Here is a 23903-nt window from a genome sequence, read left to right on the forward strand (position 1 = left end):
GATTGCCAGTATATGACTTCCTATTCAAGTCCAATAGTAACTACGGACCTATCTCTGCCAGTTTTGGAGATAAAAGGAAAGCAAAATTTGCAAAGTTCAATTCATGGTGAAAAGTAGGTCAAAGGTCAATTTTAAGGTCACATATAGATTGCCAGTATATGACTTCCTATTCAAGTTCAATAGTAACTACGGACCTATCTCTGCCAGTTTTGGAGATAAAAGGAAAGCAAAATTTGCAAAGTTCAATTCATGGTGAAAAGAAGGTCAAAGGTCAATTTCAAGGTCACATTTAGATTGCCAGTATATGACTTTCTATTCAAGTTCAATACTAACTATGGACTTATCTCAGCCAGTTTTGGAGATAAAAGGGAAGCAAAATTTGCAAAGTTCAGTTCATGGTGAAAAGAAGGTCAAAGGTCAATTTTAAGATCACATTTTGATTGCCAGTATATGACTTCCTATTCAAGTTCAATAGTAACTATGGACCTATCTCTGCCAGTTTTGGAGATAAATGGGAAGCAAAATTTGCAAAGTTCAGTTCATGGTGAAAAGTAGGTCAAAGGTCAATTTCAAGGTCACAGTAAGATTGCCAGTAAATGACTTCCTATTCAACTTCAATAGTAACTATGGACCTATCTCTGCCAGTTTTGGAGATATAAGGGACTAAATGTTATAATTTTGGAGTTACCATAATGTGCCTTAAATTTCGTACAGAAAAAATTAATTAAAATAAAGAAAATGTCATTTTGGTCAAAATTCTTGAAATAGGAGGTGCTCTGAAGTTTCAGAAGTTCAAATTTGATGAAATAATGTCATTTTTGAACACAAGTTGTCTGCTTTGCCAAGCCTTATGTTTTATTTTTCCAGAGTTCAAAATTTATTATCCATTACCGTACTGCACATTTTGCTTTTACCACCAATATGTACTTTTTGATATAGCGTAACTCGAAAACCGTATGGAATACAAAAAAACCGAGACCACCTCCAGTGTTGGGCTTTACATGCTCTACAAAATGAAAAAAAGAATGGGTCTCTAGCATTAACGGTTCCCGAATTAGAGACAGTTTTCAGTTTCGGTATCTTATGGCCGCTACTCCCGTGAAAATGCACCGATTGACCCCAAATTCATGGAGATGAAAGATGACCTGAAGGGTAACACTTTCCAATAATATTATTGGTTAAGTCTGTGTAGTGTCTGAATAACAGGGCAAAAAAAATTTTTTTCGTAAAAAATTTCAATTTTTTTTTAAATTTTGGCCCATTTGACCTAGAAGTAAAGGTCAAAGGTCAAATCCAAGGGTATATTTGAAATCTACACATATGACTTTTGGAAAGCCGTCTATAGAAATTTTTCCCATAACTCCTTCCGTAGGGTAGATAATTAGCATTTAATTTTGCCATTTTTAGACAAGGGTGCATTGTAATGAGTGCCACACCCAGACCCCAATACCGACAAAGCCCAAATTTTACGTAGAACGAGTTGAGATTATAGGTGACCTAAATCCATGAGATGGGTACGGGGGCCCTTACTGTCTAGGAGGAGAAGCGGTAACGGTAGCCGTCCGGCGGAGCCGGCGGAACGATCCGGACGGGACCGAAACCATGTGTACCGCCAGCGCTAACGCTTTATATTAACCAGAGATAATTAAACAGGATTGCCATAAGTCTCTCAACCTTGCATAAGACTCCTAAACTACAGGGTGTCCCTGCGTCAGCAATTTCCTTTCAAAACTGCCCTGCTTGCATTCTGTGTACTAGCTAGTATGTGCAGGAGTGCTATTTCGTATAGTGCAATGGCAGATATTGGGAACCCAACAGGCACTTGCCTATACCCTATATGCTACCCAGAGTTTCTGAGATACCAATCTTTCCTCCTTCTACCCCCCCCCAAAAAAAAAAGACACAAGATCAAATCAAGCAATTCTTTTAATCTCTGTTCCCTATGTATTAGAGTGAAATCATTGTCTGCTGATTCCTTGTTTCAGCCATGCGCCTTGATGCACCCCCTTATTAAACAAAATCTGAGAGCCACAAGTGACTTCTTCAGTCTTTGTAGTCCTGAGTAAGTCCCTATTCTATCTGCAGTAACATCAAAGCCATTCTTTAGGAACATGGGATTTCCTGGTTAGATGGAATCACGAGAGCACCTAACTATGAATATTGTGATGATATTTCAGTACACTCAGTAATGGAAAAATTAAGAAGCACTCCCATCAATCAAACCTAAGAGTTATCACAATGAGAAAAATATCCTTCATAACGCCAGTACCAATGGGAAAATAAAAAGTGCATGCGGAATGGATAAAGGCAGTATATTTGTAGCCACACATAGGCTTAAAACATTGGATGAGAAACAAAAAAAGTTAATTATTCTAAAAATATTAATTTAGAAGCTGCATACAGTGAATTTCTCCCCTGTCTTCATAATCACACCGAGTCGGATATTCAGCCTCTCTGTTGATATCAAAGATAATGAAGAAGGATTGCTCGTTAGATTCTAGAGATAAAAAGAGAAAAAAACCAGAACAGAATAATCAATTATTCAGCAAGTCATAGATATGGAGTCACATTATGTCCGAGATAGTACACTGTCACCCAAGCGATATATGCCAGCACACATCCAGCAGGCCCGTAGCCAGCAATTTCAGAGGGGGGGTTTGTATTCTGAACAAGGCAGCAAAGCTGTCAAATGTACAGACAAAAAACAGGAAATAACTATGCACAAAATAGGCTACTGTCAATTCTGATGCAAAAGTACATTATGTTGAACTGCAAATTCAACATTAAATTTTAACTAGACTGCAACTGGCTAAAGCCAGTGGCGGAGGATTCCCCTGCAAAATAGGAAATGCTCTTACAAGGTCATGTGAAGGTCATGGGTTAAATTTGAGCCCATATTCTGAAAGAGCATGTGTGAATTTGGGGGTGGGGGGTCAACAAAACATCACTTTTAGCCCACTTCAATATTTCTCCATGAAATAGCCAAATGACCTTGAAAATAAGGGTCAAGGTCAAATTTGACATTTGATTTAGGGGTTTTGGGTATATGTTTGGGGTAGTTTACTATAGCATGCTATGACCAAAAACCAGTGTTTCATGGAGAAATTGCCAAACTCAAGATTTATGCAATGTCATAAATATTTAAAAATCTATATTAAAAAAGTAATTAGGCAGTTGCTACTAAAGTACGGCTAACCTTAGATAAATATATAGGACATCATTTGCCACTATGATCAGGGCTCTGGGCCTTCCGGTTTCTGAGATCTCGGAAACAAACCTTTTTTGAGCCCGTTTGGCCATTAGCGACCTTGACCTTGACCTACTTGCATAAAAGTAGGTCATTATCTGTGAATTTGGCTCAGTATCATTGGCCACAAGGCCCTTAGCCATATGGCTTATACTTTAGGCCAAATGGCAATTTCAAATTTTACAAATTTTGCCTTTAAAAGCCCCTGTGCCCTTGAAAAGTAGGTCAAGGTCACTGAAACTGGTTCTGTGGCATATTCTTGCCATAGGCTACCTATGATAATTATTTCAGATTTCTTGCGAAAAAAAAACGCGCGGAAAGAATAACTATAATAATAATAATAATAATACTACCAAAAACAATAGTATTCCCCTATGGGGAATCCTAATTATGCTCAACAGGTAATACCAATGTAAGTAAAATGTGTAACAAGCATAAGGCTTCAGGCCCATGGGAGTTCAAGTTCACACTTTGAAAATGTATAACTTCCAGAAAAAGAAGCCAATTAGACTACTTTTCCAACTCAGGCTGCATTTTAGCCCTGTATTTCTTTTTTGAAAGTTTGGCAATCATAAATAACATGGTTTTCCCATAATGGTCCTCATGGCAGCAGCACCCAAAATTGTGTTTTCTTCTATTCTGATGCAATATTACATAATGGTTAACAGCATGAAGACCGTCAACTTTTGAAAATAAAATAAACGTATCATGGATTTTCAGAAAATGTGACTAGCACAGGTCTTCAAGCATATCTTGTGAAAAATTAAAATTTCACAAAAAAAAAAAAACTGTTTAACTGGCAGTAAGAATTACCAAACAGACTGCATTGCCTACTGAAGCTGTATTTTAGTCGCATGTTTTTCTTTCCTGCAAGTTTGAGAACAGTAAGTGACCTGGTTTTTCTTAAATGGTCATCATGGGAGCAGTGCCCAAAATAGTTTTTTGATGCAATATTACATAACGTTTAACAGCATAATGACCATCAATTTTTAATAATAAAATATTAGTATCATGGATATTCAGAAAATGTGATATGGGAAGGTCTTCAGGCCCATGGAACTTCAAAGTCACAACTTGAAAATGCCAAAATGTAAACAAGACAGCACTGTTCTGAAATGTTTTTTTTAAACATAAAACAAAATTAAGTTTACTGCCATTTTTATATGATCAACTAAGAAAAATATCAATAGAGCAGTGTTAAATACCCAATTTCTTCCATTCTGAGATTCTGAACATAGTGAATGATTGAATCTGACAAACTGCTATGACATGAGTTTATTTCCACTTTTGAAAGCTATTATTCTGATATCTGAACTTTTCATCAGACCATGTGACATCCATAGATGGCTATACTTTGTAATAATATCTTAAGAGATTATAACAAAAAAAAAAAAAAAAACACTTTTTAGAAAGAAAATTAATTATTTGCCAAAAAGAACAGTCAAGTTGCAAATATTGCACAACAGGTAGTATCAATAAAAGTTAAATGTTACATGTCCTTGGGAGTTATAAGTCCCACAATGAAAATTCCAGTATGTGAAAGATAAAATTTCACAAAATGTACAACAGAATAACATGCTCAATAAGATTACAGTTTCAGGACCATATGTGAGAGTTCAAATTCACATATCTAGCTGTCTAATTACTAACATGACTAACATTTACCTGCACAATAATAATTGATTCCTTATTATGTGACACAGTTAAGAGAGATTTACCCAGGGGACTTTACAATGAAATTTCATCGTGTGTTTTATGTAATCTCATTTAATAGCCACTTGAAAAATTATTAAGCAAATTACTTTATGAACGTGTGTTTTATGTAATCTCATTTAATGGCCACTTGAAAATTAATTAAGCAAATTAGTTTGTGACCCTGAATTAATATACTGCCATATACATTTATTGCACCATAGTTCACTCTATAGAACTGCATTGCTTCCAAAACAGAAAACAATCACACTGGTTTTCCAACACAAGCTGCACTTCAGTCTTATGAAACTTTTCAGCAAATTTGAGTATCATAAGTAACATGGTTTTCCCTTAATCGCTATCCTGGCAGCAGTGTCCAAAATACAGGTTTCTTCAACTTTCATGCAATATAACACAATACTTAACAGCATAATGACCAATTTTTTATAAAAAAAATAAAAGTATCATGGATATTCAGAAAATGTGATATGGGAAGGTCTTCAAGACCATCAAAGTTCAAAATGCCAAAATGTAAACAAGAGATAACTGTACTGAAATGATTTTCTTTCCATTTTCAACACCTTTTTACATAAAACAAAATAATCAATTTACTGTCATTTTTAAATGATCATCTAGGAAAATTGTCGACATAGGAAAAATATCAATAGAACAATTTTAAATGTCCAATTTGCTCCATTTGCAGATTCTGAACATAGTGAATGATTGGATCTGACAAACTGCAATGATGAGTTCCTTTCCATTTTTGATACTTTATTACACAATGCATGATAACAGGTTTACCATCATTTTTATATAATCAACTAACAATATTGTTAAGAAGCAGAAAATGTCAAAACAACACTTTTACATATCTAATTAGTTCCATATTGAGACTGTTAACATGCCTAAGAATTAAATCTGAAGAAAAAAAACACTTATATACAAAAAGGCTAATAACTTCATCAAAACTTAACTGATCAAGCTTATTTTCAAACTTGATCTGTATACTAGTCAGACTAATCACGGCTGTGAGTTGCAAGACAAAAGGCTGATTGATTTTCCTTAAAATGTGTTATCAGTGTTGCATATATGCTGAATAAGTAAAAAAACAGCATAACAGTTGTAAATATAGTCCAATCAAGCCAATTTTCAAACTTGAAATGCGTATTATGAATATTCATCAGTTTCAATCCAAAAAGAAAAACATTTTTACACTGATCCTGTTTTCCGTGTTACAAAAATGCTGAAAATTTTGAAAAAAAAAAACCATCATAACTTCCCTAAAATTGGCCGGATCATGCTGAATTTCAAACTTGACCTGCGTATTATAAATATTAATCAGTTCTGTAAGTTTCAAGCCAAAAAGTAAAACGGTATTTTACTTATCGTGTTATCAGTGCTACGTAAATGCTGAAAAAAGTGAAACAAGACAGCACTGTTCTGAAATGGGTTTATTTCCATTTTTAAGACTTTTTAAACATAAAACAAAATAAACAGTTTACTGCCATTTTTATATGACCAACTAAGAAAATTGATGAGATGGGAAAATATCAATAAGACAGTGTTATATGTCCAATTTCCTCCATTATGAGATTCTGAACATAGTGGATGATTGAATCTGACAAACTGCAATGATATGTGTTTATTTCCATTTTTGACACTTTATTACACAATACACGATAACAGGTTTACTATCATTTTTACAAAATCAACTAACAATGTTGTAAAGATGCAGGAAATGCCAAACAAACACTTTTACGTATCTTATTAGTTAAATAATGAGACTGTTAACATGCCTAAGAATTGAATGTGAGGAAATGTGAAAAAACAGCATAACTTCTAAAATAATGGACCAATTATGCTGATTTTCCAACTCAACCTTCGTTTTAGTAAGATTGGCCACTCCTATGAGTATTATGACAATTGGCCTATCTGTTTTTCACTTATCGTGTTATCAGTGTTGCATATATGCTGAAAAAAGTGAAAAAAAACAGCTTAACTTCCATAAAAGTGGACCAATCATGCTGATTTTCAAACTCAACCTGTGTATTATGAATATTTATCAGTTCTGTAAGTTTCAAGCCAAAGGGTAAAACAGCTTTTCATTTATTGTGTTATCGGTGTTGCAAAAATGCTGAAAAAAAGTGAAAAAATAGCCTAAATTCAGTAAAAATGACCCAATCATGCTGATTTTCAAACTTGACCTGCGTATTATGAATATTCATCAGTTCGGTAAGTTTCAAGCCAAAAGGTAAAATGGTTTTCCATTTATGGTGTTATCGGTGCTGTATATATGCTGAAAAAAGAGAAAAAATAGCCTAAATTTACTAAAAATGACCCAATCACGCTGATTTTCGAACTTGACCTGCGTATTATGAATATTCATCAGTTCTGTAAGTTTCAAGCCAAAAGGTAAAATGGTTTTCCATTTATGGTGTTATCGGTGCTGTATATATGCTGAAAAAAGAGAAAAAATAGCATAAATTCCCTATAAGTGACCCGATCATGCTGATTTTCGAACTTGACCTGCGTTTTATAAATATTCATTAGTTCTGTAAGTTTCAAGCCAAAAGGTAAAACGGTTTTCCACTTATCGTGTTATCGGTGCTGCATATATGCTGAAAAAAGTGAAAAAAACAGCATAAATTCCCTATAAGTGACCCAATCATGCTGATTTTCGAACTTGACCTGCGTATTATGAATATTCATTAGTTCTGTAAGTTTCAAGCCAAAAGAAAAAACAGTTTTCCACTTATCGTGTTATCGGTAAAAGTGCACGGCGACGACGGCAACGACGGCGACGGCGACGACAGACGCAGATGACGGCTATATGTACAGACACATCTGTGTCTGTACATAAAAAGTGGACCTTTTACCATAAAATCCTCAAGTACATAGATCAAATTTTACCCAAAGTGGACCTTTTCCCAGCAAAAAGGTGGTTCTTTCGAACCGCCCAAACCCCCTGGCTACGTGCCTGTCCAGTGTCTGCGAGAGGTGTTAAAGGCATGTATTGTGAGGTGAAAACAAAACCTCTCCGGCAGAGGTAATAATGGTTCTATCACTTCGTTGTTACATAAATCACGGCCTAGATGGAATGATGACCAAACTGCATGGCATTTTCCTGGCTTAAAACCTCAAGATCAGACTTAATTTGAATGCCTGTCACTGCTCACAATCAGATTTAAAAGGCACAGGTCTGTATAGCAAGCAAAGGGCTTCTTTTTCTGAAAAAGTGGGACTTTTTTTAACCCACTTAGCTGACTCAACTTCAGAAATAGCACAGAACCTAGATTAAATTTGGATGCAGAGCAGGTTTTTTTCTGGACGAGAGGGTGCATTGTTTTTTTTTAGCCCCTCCCTCTCAAAAACCCTCCCTGGCCCGATGCACTTGAAATACTACGACACCGACTCCACTCCAAACCCAATGATCCTGAGACCACACATGGAATACAAAGGGTATGAAAATGAAAAGCACGCATCAAACACTTATTCCATAAAACATCTCGAATTTGCCAATGCTGATGAGCATGCTCTCATACAGTAACTTAATAAGCTGGTAATCAAGATGCCATTCTGCATCTAAAATTGCCTTCAATCCCGGGGAAAATGTAATAACAGAGCACATACCATCCAGGGCAGTATAATTTCTCTTTTCGCTGGAAGTCTAACGAGAATACTGATTCCCCATTACTTTTACATTAATGAAGCATATTGCATTATAGCATGGAGACTATACTGTGAGAACAGGGGGTCGTTTCATAAAGCATTCACTTGGCAACTTAAATGTGAGAATGAGAGTAAACTTAGGCTGTATTCCCAGAGCTTTTAGATCGATCTATCCCCGCGGGGAGTCTCACTAGATTACTGTTAGATAATCCGGCTTAAATGTCCGTCCCGCCTACTACAAGCTGTAAGGGGGTAATTAACTTTCGTGTCCGCTCGGCTGACAGCTATTTAGCATGAACCCCCAGGGAGTTAGGTCGATCTAAAGTAGATTGATCTAATCTCTGGAAATGGGGTCTTAGAAACAGGGAGAGTGAGAAAATTAGATAAGGTAAACTGAGCCTCAAAAGAAATTTATCAATATATATTTTTGGCATATGTCAGTTCCAGCAACAGTTCAAATAAATGTTCTTGTTGACTGCTAAATCAAAAGGCGGGACTACAGGGCTTATAGTCTGAGGCCAGCGTTCTCAGTTTAAACTGGTCTGAATCCTTCGTAATTTATTCTAAGTGACCAACATTTTTTTATATACAATAGCTAGTAGAAACTAAACTGGAATGGTACAAAAAATGGTTACCATGGTAACATGGATGAAGTCTTTGATAAAAGGCCACAAGTTCTTTAAGAAGTGAAGGAGCAATCAGAAATGAAAGAATTCTGTAAAAGATAAATGGGTGTTGATGAGGTTTCAAAAAACCAGATCAGTGTATAAGGAGCCATTCACAATGAGTTCAGTTGCGCTAGCTAATGTACACTAACTTCACAGTGATTCTCGCTGAATGTAATCTGATTAACAGACTAACATGCCTTCTCTTGTTTCCAACATATTCTGATAATCACCAGCTTTTTTGTAATCGACTCAACACTAGGAGGAGGCGTGTTAGTCTGCTAATCTGATTGCATTCAGCGAGAGACCCCTATGACTGGGTTCCCATCCCTAGATCGATCCATCTGGATCGGTCTAACTCCCTGGGGAGTCTCACTAAATTGCGATCAACTTAACCTGCTTAAATGTCTGTCAGGCCTACCAAATCAGTTAGGGTAAAGATAATTTCCCCCTAACAGCTTTACTTGGTGTGATAGACATTTAAGCCAGTTATAGTTGATCGCAATTTAGTGAGACTCCCAAGGGAGATAGATCGATCCAAATATCTGTGGGAATGGTCCCTATGAGTAAGTGCACACTAGCCAATGCGACCTAATTCATTCTGAACAGCCCCTAACTCATGCCATCTTAAAAATGAGTTATTCTAAAGGACAAAAAGGTACTAGTATAAGCAGGCAAATTCCTTTTGGAAGATGACTCAATTACTAGAGGAACAATTATAGAATGACAAAATGTAATTCAATCCTGAATAACACTTACATCTCTTGCATTTTTTCTAAGCACAAATACACTATTTTTGTTACTTTGTCTAACCACACTGTTATGAAATGGTAAAATATATCAGGCTGTAGTGCATGCATCTATAGAATTCTTTTTATGACATTTTGAAGCATGCTGTTAGTCAATGAATTGCTAAATAAAGGCAAAATTTCACAGATCATTTCCTTTATTGTCTTATAATGCAAGCAATTCTTGCCAAATCTGACACCATTATCTTTCTGGGCCACAAAAAAAGCATCAATACTCAAGAAGGCCATACAAAATGACAATTTAACACACACTACAGTCACGCTCAGCAGCTAGGAAATGAAAACCTACAAAACAGAAAGAGGATATTCACAAAGGATCAAGATGAATGGGAGTCAGCCTCCCAATTAACACCATTACATTTATTGACTATCACAGAGGGGTATGTGGCAGCAATCTTATGAAGGGCAAATATTCAACCTTCATGGAATACAAAAAGCAAATCGCCATGCACTTTTGCTGGTTAATCAATAAAACTTTGTGTAAGAAAAGCTACTGTAGCAGTCCTTGGGTAGAATATATAATATTATATAGAAGCATCTGCTCGGATATAAAAGATATAACTTCAAGCTACCTCACTAGCAACAAGTATTTTATTATAGAGTGGTCCCTTTACTGAAAAAATTGAACCCTAATTTGTACCCTCTTAATGACCCAATGTGAAAAACTGCACAGAGCCTACATGCTTTGATTCAGTTTTGATTCAGAACAGACCATTTTGTTCTACCTGAAACCCCACCCCCTTCATATGGCTAAAGGTGTAAGGCAAGACTGAAAAGATTTGAATTTAAATCAACTGAAAGCTGAGTTTAACTAAATTCTAGATTTATTCCCAATAAGGATATCTACCAGTAAATAAGGTCTTCAACATAACAATGTATGACAGCAGAAGAGCTCGCGCAGTTTATCGCTCACATGCCTGCTAGTCATCTGATGTAACAAGACAGGACAATTATATCCATATAATGACAGGATTTTGCAGAATTATTGATCACCAAGGTGAAGAAGATAATTAGTATTGAGACTGCATGTGGATCAAGACGGCAATACTGGCGACTAAACTGCCATCTTTACACAAGGGAATTAATGGATTTGCATTGAATTGGTATCTTTGTAGGCAATAATGGAAACTAGAATGTCATCATGCAGCCTTAACAGAGGTGAAAATGTCATGTTTTAGTTCAGAGGAGGCTAATTTAAAGAGATTATTTAAGAACATGGCTGTTGTCATTCATTCCTAATCAAAATGACGTCTTTTGCCACAAAATTCCAATTGCTAAGATTGAAACATTTCTTTCTGGTTCATTCTTCTTAAAGAAGATTTCATCATGCACTAGTAAATATACAATCTTAATTATCTGACAACGCCCTCAATCAATGTCTAAATTTAGAGTTATTATCATCCAATATCTTGGAGTTTGTCAAGTGATCTTCTGCAAAAAAATGATACATGACATAAAAAATCCAATGAAACTTTCAAAGAGACTGAGTGATCATTTTGAAATATATACAAGATTCACTGACATAAGATTCAATTTGGTAAACTTTTAAAAGTTCTTTTTCTTTTCAGCATTTAAACTCGCCCTTCTTTTTCAAGTCCTACCTTGAAAGAGAAAGCAGGAAAAGGCAAGATCTAAATCAATAACCAATAAAGGCAGCATGACAGCAACTTCCTGTTGTTATTAAATCACTTGTTTTTAAGTCAGCTTCTATTATCTTGGCTTCTATTCAGCTTTTTTAATTACGTAGGAGGAATTCACCCACACCTTTTTTTATTCATATGGGCTGTTCTCAATCAAGTAAAGGTGGTGAGATTTTTACAAAAGGTGACTGAATTATCACTTATCATGTTAGAGAGCCCATAGAATGCATCAAAGCAGTAAAATGCGATCACCATGTTTAGCAATCAACTTCAGCAAAACTAGGCTGACCAGTCTTATAAATCAGGCCAGTAGTCGGGGGGGGGGGGGGGGGGGGTCTGGATTTTCTTTAGATATTTTCCATCTTGCCCTTATATTTCGTGAAACAATCACTGAACCATTATAAAACTTCGGATCCATACATTCTCTGGCAAATATAAGTCACATACAGCAGAATATTCACTACTTTAAAACCGTGATCTACATACATGCCCCTACCTTCTAAAATATCATCCAACAGCTTTGCATCTTCTGGTGGAATACCATCGCTTGGATGTGCAACTGAAAAAACAATGACGGGTATACAATGTATGTTTACAAATATCTAATTCACTTTGAATATGGTACATATTGCACCCTTCGTATACATATACATGAGAAAAATGGCTGCTTCCTGAGTTGTATTTCTCCTTTTTCAAAGTTAGAAAGTTTAAATCTTCATTTGTACTTGTATCTTAAATATGTGGATTGTTATATAATATGTAAATTGTCAAGATTTATTTAATTAACATTTGAAACATCTAAGACCCCATTTCCAGAGATTACATCGATCTACTTTAGATCAACCTAACTCCCTGGGGGTTCACGCTAAATAGCTGTCAGCCGGGCGGACACGAAAGTTAATTACCCCCTTACAGCTTGTAGTAGGCGGGACGGACATTTAAGCTGGATTATCTGACAGTAATCAAGAGAGACTCCCCGCGGGAATAGATCGATCTAAAAGCTCTGGGATTACAGCCTAAAAGACACACAATTCTTGCTAGACACACTCATGACCTTACGAAGTGTGGATTCAATAACAACTCCACTTCCTGACAAATATCATATGTAATCTAATGAAATTGTAACGATAGAGTTACACTGTTATGGGAAATGCAACCTTTTATAGAACACTGAAAAGCACATCAAAATAGGATGTGGTTGCCAAGGATTCTACTCAACTTACTGTAAGCTGAATATGAAAACTGACAATTAGTAACATGAAAGAAGATTAAGATACAATTGGAAATTTCCTGGCTAGTGTGCCCCATGCCTGTGCCCCCCCCCCCCCCCCCACCAAAAAAAAACAAAAAAAAAACAAACAAAAAACAAAACAAAACAAAAAAAAAATGTGACGAAAACTATCTAAGGATTTTGCAACCAGGCAAATTTCTAAACAGACACACACACATAAAAAAACACACAATCAATGTGTCCTATTGCAACTTCCCCAGTATATAACATGATGAAAACTAACATTTCGGCAACCATGCAGGCAAAACGCACACACACACATACATACTCTAATGTGCCCCCCCCCCCCCCACCTTCATTATAACATGTGATGAAAACTTTCTCAGGATTTAGTAACCAGGTGGCCAAATTACTTAATACACACACAGACATGCTCACATGCATACAAACAGGTAAAAAGCATGCAGTCATGTGCTATGTATATAATAATTTATGCGTATGATCACCATCATCTACAAGACCACTGTGGGCACTACTGTCTACAGCTTGGTCAAGTGGGGTCAGTTTGTCTTCACTCTCACCAAACCAATCATTTTCATCTTCTCCAGTTTGGTCCGAATCCCATGGGGATTCCCCTGGCCTGTCTTGGGCTTTGTCTGGTTCCCATGGCAACTCATCTGACTTGTCTTCACTTCTAACTTGCTGCCATGGTAACTCTGTAAAAGAGACAGCAAAACAAGCATGATAATTCTTGGCAAATTGAAGTGCCTTTAGAGGGTTTTTTGTTTCTATTTCTGTATTCTTTGCAAATTGAACTGCCTCTAGAGGGTTTTTTGTTTCTATTTCTGAATTCCTGGATAAAGAAAATTGCATATTATTTTCATTTTGACTCGGCCCTTATGTTTTCAACTTTTATCACTTTACATTCAGGGGAGGTAGATCGACCTCATATTGTCTTGCATTTTGCAATCTGGTCTTATTTTAAATAATTAAAAATCACTATAATGATGATAAAAACTAATATGGAATCAAAAACTTCTCTGGGTAAAGGGATTAACAATCTGATATACAAGGCTAGGCTGTAGGCAATGTTGTATTAGGTTTTCATGTTTCACATAGGGAGATTCACCGTGCTAAGGTGACTGCTTAGGAAGTTTTCTTTGAAATTATATTTATATAAATGTGTATATGCATGAACAATATTGTCACACAATTCACTTCTTAGCAGCCCTTTGTTAATATGTTAATTAAATGCAAATTTTGCAAGTGTGTAACAGTATCAATGTCAGAGGTTCTACAATAATCTCAGGAAATTTCCCGGAAATGTCAGATCAATGAAGACCTGTGAAAGCTGAGGTAAAGTCATATTGTCAAACATGATTTTAGGTTGTTAGAAAAACAGTACTAGCAGGAAGAAAATTGGCTCGATCATGACCTGAATTCACACAGGGTATGGGGGATACAGATGTATGTTAAATGAAGATATAGCTAACTGATTTGTCAGGGCTTTACTAAACTGATTTATCAGGAATGGAAGTAGACTTGCCCTTCAAGAAATCGACGGAAAAAAGCTCTTTTTCAAATTTGAATGGGCACTGTATAAAACATATAACAGCTAAAGCTCTCAAATTAAGCACATATGTGTGATATCATGTGAGGAATAAGTTCTGTAAATTTCAATCCAAGCAGTTGAGTACATTTTGAGACAGAACGCTTTAAATGTGCAGCAAACCGTAACGCTAATCCCCTCAAGATCTCGACGAAAACCGGAAGTGCGTCATGACGTCAATCGCTTGTACTTGGAAAGCTGCTGGGTGATTTTCCGATGAGAAATATTTCGTGGCTTATACAAATGTTCGGAAAATGACCATGCAGATAAAAGAAAATTTACTAATCAAAATTGAAACTGCGTAATTACATAGAAAAACATTGTTCATTTCTGACCTCGACTTGTCAGTGTAAACAAAGTGTACTGAACGCATCGCAAGCAAGCACATGAATGCCGCGTTTGATACTTTGTATCAGACACTTCATTTTACTTGACAACACAGTGGTTACGATGGGCATGACAGGAAAAACAGTGCAAAAAACACACACTTCCGGTTTTCGTCGATTTCTTGAAGGCGTCGATTTCTTGAAGGGCGAGTCTAGACCCGTTTTTTTATTTCTCTTAAAATCAACAGCAATTTTTGTTTTAATTCTTGGGTGAAACAGGCCGGGTCTCTATAGCAGTATATGTGCCAGCATATTTCATCTATTCACCTGTGTTATAGTCACATGGTGGGTCAACCATGTGGGACAGTGAAAGGAGTCTCACATGAGTACCCCAGGGGCGGATTTAGGCCGTCTTCTGGGTCTTCCGGAAGACGGTCAGATTTTCAAGTTTACATTGATGGGTATATATTTTTTCTGTCGGAAGACGGTCAAAAATGAAGGATGAATCAACAAAGATAATTTGGAAGACTGTCAGAAAATATCTTTGGGTCCGCCCCTGTACCCTCTGGTGTACAACTGTCATCAAGCCTCATTAAGCAGGCCCTTTGCCAGCAATTTCAAAAGGGGGTTCTTTTTCTTAAAAAATGGACCAAAAAAACATCATGCACCTAGTTCAAATTTTACCTAAAGCAGACCTTTTCTCGGCATTAAGGGCAGCTCATTCATCCCCCCCTTGCTATGAGCCTACTAAGGTACCCCCATCATGCTCTATATGTCTTGATATTCAATTACACTAGATGGATATTTTGTGACGTCAGTGAGAATTAAGTGTTGGTTCATGCAAGTTCAGTTCTGAAATCATCTTCAGAAATAGAAATTGCTCCCAATACCTCTACAAACACAGCTAAGGATGCTTTTCATTCTCTAAGGATGAAGGCCTAACAATACAAATGTGATTGTACATTCGTGCGTCACATAATGTATTCAAATTATCGAAAAAGGCTCCTTGAAACTGCATGAAGTCTTGACATCTATGCATAAGCAGATGATCATTAGATTACAGAGAGTATATTCTGTCTTAACAAACAACATGGCTTCATTGTAAAGCCATCTTTCAGGAAGTAAAAGTTGGTGGTGCATGTAGTGTAAACCTGGGTGCCTTCTGACACAAGTTGGGCCTAAATTCCAAGAAAGGGGCGGATGTAGGCCTTCTTCTGGGTATTCTGGAAGACGATCAGAATTTTTTAAGTTTATGTGTCAGTAGATGGTCAAAAATGGAAGAGGAATCAACAAAATAATTACAAAGACTTGGAAAATATCTCTTAGGTCCATCCCTACTATATACCTACATGTACAGGGTAGTAGATTTTGTCTGAACAGTGTGTAAATTTGTAAACTTATTTCTTTCATTTTCAACCAATATAGGAATGGGAAAAGAAAACTTGAAGAAATTCTAAGAAAAATGGAATAAAACACAGTCCTTTCCAAAACTTCTACTTCAGTTATTGCTCTTTCCCCTAGTATATACAGGGTATATTGCATATAGAATCAAACAGCTTCTCACTTTTTATTTAACTGATAATTGACAGAGGATATCCTCCAGACAGAGGAAAATTCCCACAGCTGTCCTTGGTGAAGTTTACAATATGATGTGATTGAAAAATGTTAATTGTATGATTTACAAATGCAGCTCTGTACTACTTAACAATATGCCCATCTGCTCTGTTGCATCACTTTGCCCTATCTTTGACCCAGTAATTAAGACATTTTCCCACAAGTTCCAACCAAGAAATATATTGTTTACATTGATCTCCGTTACTATAAGAACACTCATACTTTCTGAGTGCCAATAACTTTGCTCTGTAGAGAATCTATAAAGAAATCTATAAAGAAATATTGTCCAATCACAGTGGAGGTAAACTTAGGTCAAAGATGAATATGTTTCATCACCGATTTGACATGTATTGATATAAAAATCTTGATACAGTCATAAACTTAAAAATCATGAACATACACGACATTGATAATACTTTTCCTGCTTAACATATGTTATATTCACTCAACTTTTTACTGCACAACGTACATACATAAGTTCTACATATGGCCTGTGTAAAATACTCGAAATAGATATAAATCAGACCCATAGCTAGGGGGGCTTGAACACACTGCCTTTTTTGCTGGGAAAGGGTCAATTTGATCTCAGTACACAAAGGTTTCCTAGTAAAAGGTTCTCTTTTTCAGAAAAATAATCTTCATTTGATACTGCTGGCTGGCTACGGGCCTGTAAATACTTTTTAACTTCTTTATACCTGCCTGAAAAGAAGTTATGAGGTTTCTGTTTGAACCATATTCCTGGACTAAAGATCTGTAGACCAAGAATCTGTCACACTGGTGTCCACAACATGCCCAGGTTGTTTCCTTGGCCAATAGGAGTATTCTCTTTGGAGACACTTACAGGGATGGTCTATGTGGTGTGTGCTGTTTGTATTAACAAGATCAAATCTCCTTTTTTTTTTCAAAGCAAAAGCATCAAGAAGACCTCATATATAGCCAGGGGAAGGGAAAAGAAATCTGTCCTCCTTTGAAACCTTGTTGGAATCCACCCCTACTAAATATACTTAAACTATCAGAGAAATCATCTAATGGCTATACTAGCTGTACCAAACCCTTCTGTGTTTTAGAAAATGTTTGATACCCAAACTGAATATCGTCAAAAATCGGAATAAACTGATAGTAGGAATTCTTGCACCAATTGCTATTATACTTACCATTATGTCTAACATAATTACCTTCTAAACTGTCAGTGTTATCTGGTTCGGCCAACCATTTACGATCAGTTTCCTTCCCATCTTCTTTGTGAGCATCATACAGGTCGCCATATTGATCATATTGATCACCATATTGGTCCTCATCACCAATATCTTGCAGTGCAGTCAGATAATTATTGAGGTCTTCAAGATCTTCTGGACTCAAAGCAGCACCATTTGTTATTGGAGATTTCTCTTTCTTTTGTATTTCCCCATACATATTGGGATTGAAATTTCTGTATCTACGGCGTCGAGGAGATACATTGTACGATTCCGCCAAATCGTTGGATGAATACCCAGCTGGGTATGCCTGGTAATATTTATGCACTCGATGGCGACTGGTACTGGGGTCATATGGTTGTTCATCCTGTACTCTTTTCTCTGTATTGACTAAGTAGTTGTTAAAAAATGAACCAAGATTTTCTGAGTAATCGTTCTTCAGGGTTGCGCTAATATCATCAATGTCCCGTGCCTGCTTAGCATAAATATAACACAACGTTCGTTCATACCTCTCAGCATTTTTATACGAACTGATGAAATTGCCCAGAATGCACTGGGTGTACGGATCATCCCAGGTATATCCGTAATGTATAAGGTGGCGAATTTCTCGTTCTAAGAGCTTCGTTGTAATGGGATCCAGTTCCAGCTTGCTGTTGGCCAGTCTCCAGTTGGGACCCTCATTTCTCTTTACACAGTATCCAAATACCAAATCTGAAGAAAATAAAGAGACTAACTTTAAGAAATTACTAAATTTCTAACCAAAATGAAACCTTAATTGACTTAGCTAATTAAAAATAGAAAACCAAACCTGAAATACTGGTACAGACATTTCAAACATGTCAAGGGTCTTATTTATCAAAAATAAGAAATGTAAAAGCAATATACGACAAAGAAAACATTTTATTTCTTATTAAATGAGATTTCCATTATCAGTTTCAATTAGGGTGTGTCATTCCCAAATTTTAATTTTCCATAAAATATTACTTGCTATTTCAAAAGTATGACAGGTACCATGGTAACATATGATACAGGTAGTGTGTTAACTGCAATGTATGAAAAAAACAAATATCCTGATAAGAGAACGGCTCTTTACATGAGAATGTTTGCATAATAAGTGCCTTAAAAACCCTACTAATGGTTGCTCTTATTCTGGTAACTGGGAAAACCCAAAATACTTTGCTTTTCCATCAAATCCTGGTGACTAAAATAGGGACATTTTAGATAAATTGACAGAATCTTTAAATAATGAACAACCGTATTCTATTTATCAATTATATCTGGTGACAATTAATGGTGCTATTTTTCCTTACCAAGGTGAAAAAAGTGTACATGAGCCTGCATATATACATGTACCCCTTCACCAAATGAACCAGTGACACCACAGAAGAGACAATGCACCTAATTGCTACGCCTTAATACAATTACTGAATAATTAACTTAGTATAGACCAATTTTGTCAGGGTTACATCATGGCAATATACCAGAAGTTAATCCCTCTGCCTTGAGAGAAAAACACGGAAAATCACTTAAGGTAAATGTTTGTAGAAAGGCCAATATTAATTATCATCAATGGAAGTTAGCTGTTTCAGGTAAAATGTACCCATATGCATTGCAAGGCCAGCTCATTGCAGACATACACAAAGGGTTTATAACTTGATTGCTGATTGTCTTCCGTAAAAATCGAATTAATGCAATATCGATGAAACTGTCTGCAACACAGTGTGTTATTTCTGTGAACCGCACTTTGAGCAGAAATATCCCCACTCTGTCTAAGACAATTATGTTATTGGTACATTCCCTTGGTCATCCAGGAGCACTGTTTCCAATTGAAACACTTTAACGAAATAATTGGACTTGACATCTATTTAGATGACTTCCTTATGTAAAAACTAGACTATTAAATCTTTCTAAATAGTACAAAATAAATAAGTATATGTATAGCATGGTGTGAAACAAACCTAGCACCCATTGTACTGACTGCCTCACTTAAGTATTAGTAATGGAATGCATATTGTTCAAATAAAGTAAAAATGCTCACAAAAGTTAGACCTATTTTAATATAATTTTCTTTTTATTATTATTATTATTTTTTTTTTTTTTTGTAAATATTGTCTCCAAATGAGCCTTAATAATTAGCTTGATCAGCTCAATCTGCATGCACTTGTATCTGTGGCCAAAAATTGTAAATATACAAAAGTATAGATGGCACCACCAACAAGCATTTCTTTTTGGGGTTTTATACCGTATATTTAGGCTATGACCAAAACTACTCAGACCACTGATCCTTAAGGACCCAACAGCAGGGTTTAAGAATGTACCAGGTACCAGGTTAACAAAGAAACAGTGATCAGAATTTAAATAAATGTCTGAAATTCATGGCCCAACTTCCAAATAACTGAAATTTGATGTATTATACAGCCATGCCGTTTTATTATGATGGAGTGAAGAGGAGCGTTATATATATCATGTTCACAAAAACTATAATAATGACATTTCATCTGAGCTTTCTGCCCACCTTTTCATATTTCTTCTTAAAATCAATCTGAACCCAATTAAGCAAACTGCACCCAATGTGTGAAATCTGCAGAGCTAGGAAAAAAAATGTGTAGTGCTAAAATGGCACCCTGGATCGATATTGTTATATCCGGCTTAAAGAGATATTGCTATACTAATTGGCTGTCTAATGTGCGCACGGGTTAAAGCAGACTAGCAGACTTCAAAAGCTATAGCACATCCCCACAGGGAATCTTGAGCAAGATGTATGTTTCAGTGAAAAATAACTGAATGTCACGGACTAAAAAGCCATTTCACATTTAATCTTCCGCGAACCTAAAATCAATTTTTGATGTAATTGATGCTTTCCATTCTTGGTAATATGGAAATACAATGATATCTTTCCTCCATTTGACATGCTCCTGCATCATACTACATAAGGGCAGAATGCGTCTATCACTCATGAACGTTCTTTATAAAAAAAAAAAACGTACTAGCTGACAGACCCGGAGCGCACAGTGGGCACACAAGTGAACGACTCAGAAACAACAGAATATATACAGTACAAAAATGAAAAATTGAATGATAAATCTCAAACAATGTTCTTGTTTCAGTTATTTTCCCTAATAACTGATAATTCCAAATAGTATGTTTTTTTTCCTCTAGTTATACATATTGATGTATGGTTTTAAAGAACTTTCGTTATCATTATAATTATAAATATTACACCAAAAGACATCTAAAAGTATATTAAAATCATCTGCGACTGTATCAATATAAGAGCATGGTTATTTTCAAGAGCACTATAATAATTATGTTTAATTATCTAAGATTTATCTGTAACAGGATTAAGTTTACTAATTTACTTACCATCGATGCATTTTTCGTCAAAATCACACAATGAGATTTCAAAGCGACAACCTGTAAAAAAAGAAAGAGACACTTATGAGAATTAAGATCACCAACAGGTATATTGATGATTTTCAGCAAAATATAGAAACAAACTGCCAATAGATACAAATGTATGAGTAGCTTTCAAATACTGTCTTATAGGGACTTATGTTGATGACAAGTCACACCTTTCAGTTTGGTGTTGATCAAGATGATGCTAAATAGTTCAAATGTTTATAGATAGCTATAACAATTATGGAACTTCATTAAACTTTTCAGAAACATAACAAGGGTACATTGTGACAACTGCCACACCTAGACCTGTGCACCGACAAAGCCCATAATTTACGTGGATTGATTTGAGATTATATGGGACCTAAATCCAAAAGATGGATGGGCTCTTGTAGTCTAGGAAGAGAAGTGGTAACAGTGACATGGCGGCATCAAATACGGGTTGGGACTTAAACCAGTGCCGCTCTGGTGGTACAAAAAAAAAAAACAGCCCAAAGACTGTTCATCAAAGGTTCAACTGTCACAGGTCACTTAGTTAAGAAGTTATAAATTACAGATTTGAATAGAAATTCAAAATTGTCAACTTTTGAGTATTATACCAATTCTAACTGGAGCCTGATGACGGAGAAAAGTAAGGTGTCAGCAGCGCAATTACCACATTTTCATGTTTTTAAGTAAAATCTTCTCACTAATTACACACAATAAGTGAGTGATAATTAATAATGACGTTAAAGAAAAATGTGGGAGGTTTATGAAGGGTGTTTTTGTAATAAGGAACTATACACTAAATATACTTGGAAGATCGTGATGCAAAATCAACCACTGAAAATAAACAAAACTGGCGTGATGAATGTTTTACATCACGTTTCTACGTATTCCAGAGTTGGTGCATGCTGTCGGCAGCCACATTGTTAGTGAAAACGCGACGGAAAATGTCATAGCATTTCTGTTGTCTTGTCGAAAAAGCCCTTTGTTTTTTGTTTGTATGTTATAATTCTTAGAATTATGCTTTGGTAACAGGGGTCGATATATATATTAAGATTTCATAATAGTTCGCTGCAGATTATAATTATAGTAAAGGTATTTGGTGCATGATTGTGACTTTACAGTTCCAAAAAATTACTGATTTTCAAATGTTGAAAATTAAATACTAGTAAAACATCAAAACATGAAAATACAATTCACCCTTTTCACAAAATACATCTGATTATCAGATTGACCAAAGAAAGAAAACCAAGAGAACAATTTCATAAAGAAGAATAATTTTTATATATAAAAAAAATTTTCCATATTTTTCAACAAAGAATACATACCGTAATAACTTGATCTTCTCAATGAGCAAAAATTGTGAATTGTTCAGATACTGTTTTTTTTTTTTCAAGTCATAATTTCTCCAAATTAGAGCATCCCTATTGAGTGGTAGAAGGAAAATTAAAAAAAGCAGACTTCTCTATAGATCTATTCTTTGCAGTAAGTGCACCACATGCTATATAGAAATTTAATTCTAGTGATTATAAAATTATGCATCTGGAAGTTTCATTGCCCACTGAGAAGATCCAGTAATTACACTAAATGAGTAAGTCATTTTGTTGGACAAAAAGCTGGATGAAACCTTTTATCTAAAAGCGCTATGAAAATCAGAGTTTCTGAAAGAGTATGCCTGTGTGGGATTTCATAGAAAATGTCTTGGGTGTAATATATTCAAGCTTCCTAGATGGCCAGGATCAATGAGGGCTCGGTGCATAACATCAAAGTCAGCGTCTACTGACAGCTCCTGCCAATTCTCTCCTTTCAGAACTGACGACGCTGGCGTCAATAATCCCACAATATGCTTTCAATAATCCACGCAATTTACTTTATTCTTGGACAAACACTATTGGGTATCACCTAACTCTTCTACTGCAATCTCAAAAACAACTACGATAATTCAGATTCCCGGTCTTATTTGAACCACTCTCAATAGAACCAAATGGACAGCAAAAAATCAATTTCATATTATCCAGATTGTGAGACTTAAGTCACTAATAAGCTAGGACTAGCATATGCATATCAATGAAAAGAAAGAAAAGCTGTTGCATTGATTTACAATCTTGTATAATGCAAACTCACTCCTATGAAAGAGCTGTGATATTTCCTTGAAGAGAAAAGCACACAAGAGAGAAATCCACTGATCTATATTTGTTGGAGCTGTATTCTACAGTACATTTTAAGTGCCGTCTGCTGAAAACTGCAGCTATATATCCTTCCTTCCTCTTTTTTAATGACAATCAAAGGGGACAATGATTTTGTATGAGAAAACATATTTTGACTAAATATCATTAGTATCATAAGGCATACCATACTGAAACATAATTTAATTCAACAAAACTAAATTTTCAAAGCATACAAAGTACTTCGAATGAACAGAAAAGTTGACACTAGGAATTGTTGGGCAATGACTGCATGGGCATAAAATTAATTTACCCTTGTGTATTAAAATATTTCATAATGGAATAGAAACAATCTGGAAAAAGGAACACAAAAAAATTGAAGAGTCTGTTTGGTGCACTAGAAATAGTAAAGTTAAATAGTACTTAGTGGAATATGCAAGGCACTTGAAAAATTTTAGTTATGGCTGCATTATTATAGGTGTCTCTAAAAATACAGCCAAGTGAAGTCAAGGCTCAATATTTCTGCAAACTGGCTTGGCCCATCACTTGAGAAAAAAATGTCAGCTTTTATCAAAATCCTCTAAGGCATTTATTGATCAATATCAACACTCGCAAATGACAAATAAAGCCACTATATTCATTACATGTTCTATCCTAATTTT

The 23903-nt window shown here is 35.7% G+C and overlaps 1 protein-coding gene across 3 annotated transcripts in view; it reads right to left on the reverse strand.

Annotated features, from left to right (window-relative positions):
• Positions 1 to 23903, reverse strand: part of LOC106170296 (receptor-type tyrosine-protein phosphatase N2) — a 119332-nt gene that overhangs the window by 81576 nt on the left and 13853 nt on the right. For 2 of the 3 annotated variants that reach the window (XM_087013356.1, XM_087013357.1), the window contains exons 2-5: positions 21059 to 21109; positions 17678 to 18406; positions 13460 to 13669; positions 12219 to 12281 (exon numbers count right to left, since the gene is read on the reverse strand). In XM_087013356.1, the coding sequence (XP_086869482.1) occupies positions 12219 to 12281; positions 13460 to 13669; positions 17678 to 18406; positions 21059 to 21109 (1053 nt within the window). The remainder of the gene's footprint in view (positions 1 to 12218; positions 12282 to 13459; positions 13670 to 17677; positions 18407 to 21058; positions 21110 to 23903) is intronic. The other variant, XM_087013358.1, reaches the window with a different exon arrangement.

The sequence above is a fragment of the Lingula anatina genome, chromosome 5, assembly GCF_051362555.1.
Source record: "Lingula anatina isolate TDL-2025a chromosome 5, LinAna3.0, whole genome shotgun sequence".
Taxonomy (NCBI): Eukaryota; Metazoa; Brachiopoda; class Lingulata; order Lingulida; family Lingulidae; genus Lingula; species Lingula anatina.